General features: G+C 37.0%; 1 protein-coding gene across 6 annotated transcripts in view; it reads right to left on the bottom strand.

The window, feature by feature from the left end:
- Positions 1 to 12424, bottom strand: part of LCLAT1 (lysocardiolipin acyltransferase 1) — a 192713-nt gene that overhangs the window by 66592 nt on the left and 113697 nt on the right. For all 6 annotated transcript variants that reach the window (XM_072770666.1, XM_072770663.1, XM_072770662.1 and 3 more), the window contains one exon: positions 4901 to 5017. In XM_072770666.1, the coding sequence (XP_072626767.1) occupies positions 4901 to 5017 (117 nt within the window). The remainder of the gene's footprint in view (positions 1 to 4900; positions 5018 to 12424) is intronic.

Consider the following 12424-nt stretch of genomic DNA (forward strand, 5'->3'; position numbering starts at 1 on the left):
GCGCAGCGGTTTGGCGCCTGCCTTTGGCCCAGGGCGCGATCCTGGAGACCTGGGATCGAATCCCACGTCAGGCTCCCGGTGCATGGAGCCTGCTTCTCCCTCTGCCTATGTCTCTGCCCCCCTCTCTCTCTCTCTCTGTATGACTATCATAAATAAAATAAAAAATATATATGGATTATTTTGGGATGCCTGGGTGGCTCAGTGGTTCAGCGTCTGCCTTCAGCTCAGGGCATGATCCCGGGGTGCAGGGATCGAGTCCCACATCGGGCTCCCTGCTAGGAGCCTGCTTCTCCCTCTGCCTATGTCTCTGCCTCTCTCTGTGTCTCTCATGAATAAATAAATAAAATCTTTAAAAAATATATATATGGATTATTTTAGGGGTGCCTGGGTGGCTTAGTCAGTTGGGCATCTGTCTTCAGCTCAGGTCATGATCTCAGGGTCCTGGGATTGTGCCCATCATTGGGCTCCCAGCTCAATGGGGAATCTGCTTCCCCCTCTTCCTCTGCCTGCCCTCCCCCCGCCCCCCCGCTCATGTTCTCTCTCAAATAAATAAAATCTTTTAAAAATTAAATAAAAATAAAATATGGATTATTTTACTTGGAATTTTAAAACTCAAAACTTAAATATATTTGTATGATGTTTCAGAACATTAACATATGAGGTGATTTCCTTGAATAACTTTAGCTAGAAATGGATGACTAAAAACATGATTATTTTGGGGCAAGAGTTAAGTTTTTCCACAATGGCTCCAAACCGCCTTCTTATCTATTGTCTGTTTTGTACAATTAAGTCGTCAGCTCAATCACATTCATTGTGCCTACTTTACTGCTTAGCCTCATACTGGCCTAAACTCTATGCCCTCTCCTGCCGTTAGCCATCCTTTTTTTCTGCCTACCCAAATCACATATAGTCTTCAAGGTCCAAGGGGGCTGCAGCTTCTTAAAGAAGTGTTTCAACACTATATGATTTCTCTTTGCTGAACACTCCTATAATTATTCAGCAAAATATTTATATATGATATTCCATAAAATTTTGCATGTAATTATGTCATATTATATTTTTCCTTTAGGTTTTTCCATGTGTATTCTTATTTACCCACTAAGACTGTAAACTTCTTGTAGGCAAGGTCATATTTTAAACAACATATACCTTCACACAGAATATTAAGTATTTTATTCTCACCTCCAACCACTCTAACCTAACATCAAGTTTCAAATGTACATATTTGTGCCGCCTAATGGTGAAAGGAATTATTGCATGGTTACAGCTCAGTAATTGCTTATCAAACATTTAACAAGTAATGATGGGACCAAATCTTTATTTAAAATCAAAGAAGAGTAAAACTGTCGTTAAAAATGACAAAACACCAGAGATGATGATGATATAACTCATTTTGGTGAGGATGAATTACAAGTTTAAAATTATGTGATAAATTTATTATAACTGTCAATTAAAAAAAACTTTCTCATATAAAAGCCTTTTTTTCTCTAAGTCAGAAAATTCTTTTTGGGTTTGGGTTAGTCTAGTACTGAAAAAACTTACATAATCATACTGAAATGTGATTAGAAGTACACCTGAAATCATCCATAACAGAGATCAGTGAAATATATATTGAGGAGAACACGCTAGGACACTATGCTTGTCTTATTTTTTAGATAAAAGAAAAAATATTTAACTCAACTAATACTAAGTCACCATGTACAGAACATTGCATACCCTCAAGAACGTTATAATCTAGTAAGAGTATAAAGCAAGCACATTAATGGTGAAATTTAAGGTGCTCAGGACAAATTTCTCGCTGTTACTACTATAGGAACAACACATCTGTATAACATTATATAATGGGTATTTCAGGATAAGTGTGTATTTTCTAAATGTTCTTAATCTCAGTGAAATATATTCTGAACAAAGACACAGAAGCTACTTTCCTTGTTTTGCATTTTCATTTCTTCAGTTTTTCTTGGTAAGACTTCATCCTTAGCTTATTGATGTCCTAAACTTCTATGTGCCCATTAGTGCTGACTGCCAAACTGATGTCAGCAACACTGAATTTAGTTTTGTGCATGAGCAGTGAAGATGTTATTTTATGATAATTCATTTTAATATGTGGTCTCTAGAATGGAATAATTTATTTATAATGGTTATTTGTTAAAACAGAGAGCTTGTTTTTTACATAATTGATTATCAAAAGCAAATCTCAGGGACCTAAAGATTAGAAAGTTGGGTTAGGCCCTTTCTGAGGCTTTAATTCCTTTTCTAGGGAAGGTACTCTGGGCTAGATGGTTTCTAAGATCCTCTTGGGACAGCTGGGTGGCTCAGTGGTTGAGCATCTGCCTTTAGCTCAGGGCGTGATCTGGAAGTCCCAGGATCGAATCCCACCTCGGGTTCCCTGCATGGAGTCTCCTTCTCCCTCTGGCACTTTCTCTGTGTCTCTCTTGAAAAAATAAAGAAAATCTTAAAAAAAAAAAAAAAAAAGATCCTCTTCACCTCTGACCTTTGATGAAACTTTTTATGCTCACTTGACACCACACCTGATTCCTGAGAGCAGAGCTGCCCTTGACTCTTCCCCTGATGCCTCCTTCGGTGTGCCTGCTCCCCTTATCTTAGGCAGAACCATAACTTCCTCTTTTGGTACTCCCTCCATGATCTGACCATTTAAGCTTCTTTGTTTTTCTTTTTAAACTCTTTTTTGAGGAAAGCCATCCTGTTCACTATTGTTACAAAAGTGCTTTATGATTTGGAGGTTCTGTTAACTAAAATCATACTACAAATATAAGAGGCACCAAGTTATAATAGAAAGAGTGTGGGATATTCAATGAGAGGAATAACTCTGAGAAGCTCTTTCACCTCAGTTTCTGCTTCAGTTTTGCCCTACAACTTGAATATTAATAACAGTAACTACCATGTATGGTTATGGTTATTGTCAGGTTTAACTGACCTTATACATATAAAATACTTAGCACAATGCCTGGTACGTTGTAAATGCTCAATAAATATTAGCTGCTATTACTGTTATAATCCTATTTCTTTTTTTATAATTATGTTGTACAATATATTCTTCTTTTCTAACTGAAGTAAATAGAATCATCTGGGTTTCTCTTTTTTTTCACTGATGGGGGTGTGGAATCAGTTGCCAGTTCTAGCAGGAAAAATTATACACTGTGGTTGTTGACTAGTACTTTGAGTGATGACTAAGTAACACACATTCCCCAAAGTTATAAATCAACTTGCTATTAAAATATCTTCCAGATTTCAGAATAGAGAACTCTATAGATACATCCTTATCCACTATAAGATAATCTATTATCCTGCCTACATTTAGGAAGATCTTTATTAGTAAAAGATATATTCCAACAACATGCTTGTGTTTATAGAGAAATCTAGTAGATGAATGTGTTCCATGATGTCAAAAATACCTTTAAAGAAATCATTAAATACTATAAGCTATCAGATTAGCGAGGAAATAGAAAACATACTGTTGAATGAGAAGGGTGAGCCTAAGCTGGATGCCACAGTTAAGTGGCAATTAAGTGGCATCACATTAAAAAAGCAAAAAAAAAAAAACAACAAAAACCCACCACCACTTGAATGTCTTTATACCTCCCTGTCCCATTCCACAGGCATGAAGAATTGTGTTCTGCAGGAGCTTCACTGGGTAGATAGACACTATTTCATATGCAATAAGACCATCAAGCCCATAAGTCATTTCATATTAGTTATTACCACAGAATTTCAAGAGAAAGCCAAACTAACAGGGACAAAACATTTTTTGGTTTACTCTACCAATGTAATTTTGGACTATATATTTCTTCTAAATCATGGGTACTTAGTTGTAAAGATGCCTCATCCTGGCAGAGTTCATTAACTGAAGTTCCACTTTGTATCCTAAAGTACATTAAACCCTAAAGGAACAACAGTGATGCCATGGAGAGAAGATGCAAGAACTTTAAACCTTTTCTTACATAATGCGGCACAACATCTTTCATGTTAACCACAAGCAGTTTTATGACAATTTAGCAATTATCAGATGAGGGTGATAATTTATCATAGGTATCACCATCATACAATATGGCTTGGTAGAAATCAGAGTGGAGAGCAGAAACATGCAAATAAGATTTTTCTTGAACTAGGTGACTCTGGGCTTGTAAAATTAGTAACACTTCAGCATGTTTCTGGATAATTCATTTTCCATGTATATATATTCATATATATTATTTTGTCTCTACACATGTATCAATATATATAGATACAAATAAGATGTACAATTGGTTTTTTTACATAACAAATATGAAAATGTAAACATTTAAACAAATGTGATACCATCAATGGAACCACCTTACCCTGATGTGCCCAGCAATAGACATGACTCTTGACTAAGTGTGAGATAGTAGTATGAGCTACAAACTAGGAAGCAGAAAAATGAGGTTCCATTCCTCACCTATGGAAAATTATTAACCTCCTTGTATGCCAGTTCTATTTAACTATAAAATGGAAGGAGTACTTGCCTTCCTACCAACCAGAATCATTTGTTGGAAGTAGTGAAATAGTAAATGCAAAAAATACTTTTCAAGCTATAAAGAGCAATAGTATGTTAAGATACTTTCAAGACAGTTTTGGTGCTTTAAAAAAAAAAACTTAAAAATAGAATATGAGTTAATTGTATGTGTTTTCTGTCTATTGCAAGAGGACGAAAAAAATTTTATAAAGATATCTCTGATATTTTAAAAGAATACATAATAAGACATTTTAGCACATGGGGTCAACTTAGTAAAAAACCACAGTATCTTATATCTTGAGAAAAAATATGAAAAAATGCTTCATAAATTCTAAAGGGCTACCCATAAATTTTAGCAATTGTTGCCACTCACATAAACCATCGCCTTTTGAGATGGGTGCTTACCTTCTCTTAGACGGTCTACTACAAAAGTAAAGCCTGTAGTTCTTGGGTGTAAGACATATTCATATTTCTGAAGTCCATTCTTTTCAGCAAAATCATTACTTCGAGCCTTGCTGTTTTCTAAAAAAAATAAAAGACTATTAGAAGCCATAAAATAAAGGAAGATAAATGAGATAAGAAAACAGTGAAAGATTTGATAAAATGGCAGTTAATTCATCTGTAATTACTGAATACAGTATGTAGGAGTCAAATGAAAAGATACAAACACTTTAGTCCCTAACAAAGATCCTAGAATTTTTGTAATTTTTGGAATTTTTATAATAGGGTATTACTGATAGGACTTTTTATAACTATTTCCTGAAATTCATATTTAAATCTTTGAAATTAAACCAGCTCTGCAAGAAATTTTAAGGGGGACTCTTAAAATTCCCCTTTAAGAAGAAGTCCAGTGGAACAATCCACAAAAAGAAGGACTGAATAGATATCATGGGGACACTAAACTCATATCTTTCAATAATAACTCTGAACGTGAATGGGCTTAATGACCCCATCAAAAGGCACAGGGTTTCAGACTGGATAAAAAAGCAGGACCCATCTATTTGCTGTCTACAAGAGACTCATTTTAGACAGAAGGACACCTACAGCCTGAAAATAAAAGGTTGGAGAACCATTTACCATTCAAATGGTCCTCAAAAGAAAGCAGGGGCAGCCATCCTTATATCAGATAAACTAAAATTTACCCCAAACACTATAGTGAGAGATGAAGAGGGACACTATATCATACTTAAAGGATCTATCCAATAAGAGGACTTAACAATCCTCAATATATATGCCCCGAATGTGGGAGCTGCCAAATATATAAATCAATTAATAACCAAAGTTAAGATATACTTAGATAATAATACACTTATACTTGGTGACTTCAATCTAGCGCTTTCTACACTCGATAGGTCTTCTAAGCACAACATCTCCAAAGAAACGAGAGCTTTAAATGATACACTGGACCAGATGGATTTCACAGATATCTACAGAACTTTACATCCAAACTCAACTGAATACACATTCTTCTCAAGCGCACATGGAACTTTCTCCAGAATAGACCACATACTGGGTCACAAATTGGGTCTGAACTGATACCAAAAGATTGGGATCGTCCTCTACATATTCTCAGACCATAATGCCTTGAAATTAGAACTAGATCGCAACAAGAAGTTTGGAAGGACTTCAAACACGTGGAGGTTAAGGACCAGCCTGCTAAAAGATGAAAGGGTCAACCAGGAAATTAAGGAAGAATTAAAGAGATTCATGGAAACTAATGAGAATGAAGATACAACCGTTCAAAATCTTTGGGATGCGGCAAAAGCAGTCCTGAGGGGGAAATACATCGCAATACAAGCATCCATTCAACAACTGGAAAGAACTCAAATACAAAAGCTAACCTTACACATAAAGGAGCTAGAGAAAAAACAGCAAATAGATCCTACACCCAGCAGAAGACGAGAGTTAATAAAGATTCGAGCAGAACTAAACGAAATCGAGACCAGAAGAACTGTGGAACAGATCAACAAAACCAGGAGTTGGTTCTTTGAAAGAATTAATAAGATAGATAAACCATTAGCCAGCCTTATTAAAAAGAAGAGAGAGAAGACTCAAATTAACAAAATCATGAATGAAAAAGGAGAGATCACTACCAACACCAAGGAAATACAAACGATTTTAAAAACATATTATGAACAGCTATACGCCAATAAATTAGGCAATCTAGAAGAAATGGACGCATTTCTGGAAAGTCACAAACTACCAAAACTGGAACAGGAAGAAATAGAAAACCTGAACAGGTCAATAACCAGGGAGGAAATTGAAGCAGTCATCAAAAACCTCCCAAGACACAAAAGTCCAGGGCCAGATGGCTTCCCAGGGGAATTCTATCAAACGTTTAAAGAAGAAACCATACCTATTCTACTAAAGCTGTTTGGAAAGATAGAAAGAGATGGAGTACTTCCAAATTCGTTTTATGAGGCCAGCATCACCTTAATTCCAAAACCAGACAAGGACCCCACCAAAAAGGAGAATTATAGACCAATATCCCTGATGAACATGGATGCAAAAATTCTCAACAAGATACTAGCCAATAGGATCCAACAGTACATTAAGAAAATTATTCACCATGACCAAGTAGGATTTATCCCTGGGACACAGGGCTGGTTCAACACTCATAAAACAATCAATGTGGTTCATCTTATCAGCAAGAGAAAAACCAAGAACCATATGATCCTCTCATTAGATGCAGAGAAAGCATTTGACAAAATACAGCATCCATTCCTGATCAAAACTCTTCAGAGTGGGGATCCCTGGGTGGCGCAGCGGTTTAGCACCTGCCTTTGGCCCAGAGCGCGGTCCTGGAGACCCGGGATCGAATCCCACATCGGGCTCCCGGTGCATGGAGCCTGCTTCTCCCTCTGCCTATGTCTCTGCCTCTCTCTCTGTGTGTGACTATCATAAATAAATAAAAATTAAAAAAAAAAAAAAACTCTTCAGAGTGTAGGGATAGAGGGAACATTCCTCAACATCTTAAAAGCCATCTACGAAAAGCCCACAGCAAATATAATTCTCAATGGGGAAGCACTGGGAGCCTTTCCCCTAAGATCAGGAACAAGACAGGGATGTCCACTCTCAGCACTGCTATTCAACATAGTACTGCAAATCCTAGGCTCAGCAATCAGACAACAAAAAGACATTAAAGGCATTCAAATTGGCAAAGAAGAAGTCAAACTCTCCCTCTTCGCTGATAACTACTCTACATAGAAAACCCAAAAGCCTCCACCCCAAGATTGCTAGAACTCATACAGCAATTTGGTAGCATGGCAGGATACAAAATCAATGCTCAGAAATCAGTGGCATTTCTACACACTAACAATGAGACTGAAGAAAGAGAAATTAAGGAGTCAATCCCATTTACAATTGCACCCAAAAGCATAAGATACCTAGGAATAAACCTAACCAAAGAGGTAAAGGATGTATACCCTAAAAACTATAGAACACTTCTGAAAGAAATTGAGGAAGACACAAAGAGATGGAAAAATATCCCATGCTCATGGATTGGCAGAATTAATATTGTGAAAATGTCAATGTTACCCAGGGCAATTTACACGTTTAATGCAATCCTTATCAAAATACCATGGACTTTCTTCAGAGAGTTAGAACAAATTATTTTAAGATTTGTGTGGAATCAGAAAAGACCCCGAATAGCCAGGGGAATTTTAAAAAAGAAAACCATATCTGGGGGCATCACAATGCCAGATTTCAGGTTGTACTACAAAGCTGTGGTCATCAAGACAGTGTGGTACTGGCACAAAAACAGACACATAGATCAATGGAACAGAATAGAGAACCCAGAAGTGGACCCTCAACTCTATGGTCAACTAATATTCGACAAAACAGGAAAGACTCTCCACTGGGAAAAGGACAGTCGCTTCAATAAATGGTGCTGGGAAAATTGGACATCCACATGCAGAAGAATGAAACTAGACCACTCTCTTTCACCATACACAAAGATAAACTCAAAATGGATGAAAGATCTAAGTGTGAGACAAGATTCCATCAAAATCCTAGAGGAGAACACAGGCAACACCCTTTTTGAACTCAGCCACAGTAACTTCTTACAAGATACATCCACAAAGGCAAAAGAAACAAAAGCAAAAATGAACTATTGGGACTTCATCAAGGTAAGAAGCTTTTGCACAGCAAAGGATACAGTCAACAAAACTCAAAGACAACCTACAGAATGGGAGAAGATATTTGCAAATGATGTATCAGATAAAGGGATAGTTTCCAAGATCTATAAAGAACTTACTAAAGTCAACAGCAAAGAAACAAACAATCCAATCATGAAATGAGCAAAGGACATGAAGAGAAATCTCACAGAGGAAGACATAGACATGGCCAACATGCACATGAGAAAATGCTCTGCATCACTTGCCATCAGGGAAATACAAATCAAAACCACAATGAGATACCACCTCACACCAGTGAGAATGGGGAAAATTAACAAGGCAGGAAACCACAAATGTTGGAGAGGATGTGGAGAAAAGGGAACCCTCTTACCCTGTTGGTGGGAATGTGAACTGGTGCAGCCACTCTGGAAAACTGTGTGGAGGTTCCTCAAAGAGTTAAAAATAGACCTGCCCTACGACCCAGCAATTGCACTGTTGGGGATTTACCCCAAAGATTCAGATGCAATGAAACGCCGGGACACCTGCACCCCGATGTTTCTAGCAGCAATGTCCACAATAGCCAAACTGTGGAAGGAGCCTCGGTGTCCATCGAAAGATGAATGGATAAAGAAGATGTGGTTTATGTATACAGTGGAATATTACTCAGCCATTAGAAATGACAAATACCCACCATTTGCTTCAATGTGGATGGAACTGGAGAGTATTATGCTGAGTGAAATGAGCCAATCGGAGAAGGACAAAGATTATATGTTCTCATTCATTTGGGGACTATAAATAATAGTGAAAGGGAATATAAGGGAAGAGAGAAGAAATGTGTGGGAAATATCAGAAAGGGAGACAGAACATAAAGACTCCTAACTCTGGGAAACGAACTAGGGGTGGTGGAAGGGGAGGAGGGCAGGGGGTGGGGGGTGGGGGTGAATGGGTGACGGGCACTGAGGGGGACACTTGACAGGATGAGCACTGAGTGTTATTCTGTATGTTGGCAAATTGAACACCAATAAAAAATAAATTTATTATTAAAAAAAATCTTTAAAATTACTTAAAGGATTTCCTTAGGTAGTCAATATACAATGAAAACTGAAATACAATTATAATACAAATAAACTAAAATGTTCATAAAATAGTCCATACATAATAAAAATTGAAATATTAAAAGATGCTAATAAAACTAAGATAGTAATAAAATATAAGGACCTGGACCCCCAGAAAAAAAAAAAAAGGTAGCCAATATGTCAAATGTAACAACTCAACATTTCTTTTAACCCAGTAATTTAGGCCTTCAATGCAAAGTGAAATGTCTGCCTTGCTCAGGCACAGAACATGCTAATATTACTAACCAAAACCACTCCCCAACAGAATGGGCACATGATTAGCACATCATGTACAAACATCTGAACATGGTTTGGCTGAATATAGTTACAGAGTCAAGTATATGTTCCAATTGTTGGCAAAAACTTCTTTTTCCATTCCATGAGGTAACTTTATAAGTTCCAAGAAGAACCAAACCCATTATTCAGCAAATATATTTGGAAAAAGTAGTGTTCAGAAATTTGGCCTCAACTGCTGGGAGAGATCATGAAATACCTTCTGATGACAGCAGATGTTAGAATCTGCAACTCTCAGCTGCATCCTAAAATTTACAGACTATTCCAAGTCATAAGAAAAAAAACTTCCTCTATATAAACCCAACCTTCCTAGGAATAAATTTAAGATCACAGAGTCCTCAAACCTCAAAAAACCATGTATGGATTCCACAACAGTATAATATTCAAAGAATACACTTCTAAAAAGGTGACACTCTATTTTCATAATTGAAGAAACAAGTTAAAGAACTAAATATGCATAGTCCCCAGCAAGATAAAAGTATAGACTGTGAACATGGAAAGGAATAAGCTCATCTCACATTCATTTGAGGAGAATACCCTGGGCACAGAACTCAAAACACTATGTGATAGACAGCTAGGAGGACCTTCCATGGAAGGAGGAATCTCAGGGACAGTACAAAGACGAGTAGTTAACTACTTCCAGGAAACTGGAAGTTTCCTCTTCCAGTTCATCACAGACTTTGGGGATCCGAAGACAAAACTGAACTCTGCTATAGAATGGGAATACAAGTAGTTCTAAAAACATAGAGTCACAACGTGCTGAGGTAGAGGTAATCAGAGACATGAAGAGATGCAGATTTTTCCTTCTATTTCCATTTCATTTACCCACTCCCCCACTCTGATTATTAGTAACTGCAACAGCCTCCCTCTTTCTGACCACAGCCTCCTGTCTTGTCAGCTCACTGCTGGTAATGCTCCAGGGCCAACACTCCTCCCACCCCCAAAGAGACTACTGGCGGCCATTCTATGTTCTCAAACCAGCCAAGCAGGTTTGCACTTCAGGGTCTGTGCAAGTGTTCTTTCTGCTGCCCAGAATGCCTAGTACCCAGGCACCTGCAAGGTTTTTTGCTTTGTTTGGTTAGTCTCTATTTACACAGAAATTTAAGGGGCTGCTTTTAACTACCTTATATAAAAGAGAATTCTGTGCCCTATCTATTCCTCTCCCTGTCCTTATCTTGCTTTATTTCTCTGCATAGGATTTATGGATATCTGACATATTTTTATTAACTGGTTTTTTAGTCTGTCTTTCTTCATAGAATGTAAGCTTCATAAAAGTAGGGACTTTATTTTGTATATAAAGCTTCAGAGCACTCATTAAATGAAATTTATGTATAACAGTGATTACGTGTAATATTAAAATTGTTAAATCCTAGAAAAGCTTTCTTTTCCAGATCAGGAAAAAAGAACTCAAAATTACAGTATACCAATTGTTATGATTAATTTTATGAATCAAACTGGCATAGCCAGAGTACCCAGATAGTTGGTCAAACATTATTCTAGATATTTTGTGAAGGTATTTGTGAATGAGATTAATAACTAAATCAGAAGACTTCATATAAACAGATTACTCTCCATATTGTGAGTGAGCCATATCCAATCACTTGAAGGCTTTAAAAGAAAAAGACTAACCTCCTTAAGCAAGAAAGAATTCTGTCAGCAGACTGACTGCCTCTGGACTCAAACTACAACTCCTCCCTGAGTCTCCAGCCTGCTAACTCACCCTGCAAATTTTTGACTTGCCAAACCTCCATAATCATGTGAGGCAACTCCTTAAAATAAATCCCCAACTCCCAGCTCAATTTCTCTCAATCTCAACCTCTCCCCCTCCACCATACACACAAATATACACACACATCCTATTGGTTGTTTCCCTAGACAACCCTACCAAATAAACCAGTATGATATAAAACTGCCCAACCTTTAAAACACATGTTTTCAAGGAATAAATAATGATAGGAGAGATAATATAACATTAGGTGCAAAGAAAGGTGTAATGCCACTTTTAAAATTGTTTAAAATTATATGTATGTGTGTCTATGCACATGTGTGTATGCACATGCACAGATATGTGACCAAATGATCCAAAAGCAATGGACCAAAATTACAATAGTGTTTGTTTATGGGCAGTGGGATTATAGCAATTTTTGTCCTCTCTTCTATGTTTCTAAATTTCCCCCAGTTCACATATATAACTTCCATAGGCAAGAAAAAAGTTATAACCCACAATAACATATGAAGATAAAATTTATGTAGTTATATTAAACACACTAATTTGAAAATGTGCAAGCAAGTTAGACTCAGAACTTAAAGAGTGTTCTAAAACATTCTCCTTGGACTTAAAATTCTCAAGTTTCAAGTTAACTATGGTAACTAAAAACACCCTTGAAGTAACAAGACACTTAGTT

The sequence above is a fragment of the Canis lupus genome, chromosome 12 (genome assembly GCF_048164855.1).
Source record: "Canis lupus baileyi chromosome 12, mCanLup2.hap1, whole genome shotgun sequence".
NCBI lineage: Eukaryota > Metazoa > Chordata > Mammalia > Carnivora > Canidae > Canis > Canis lupus.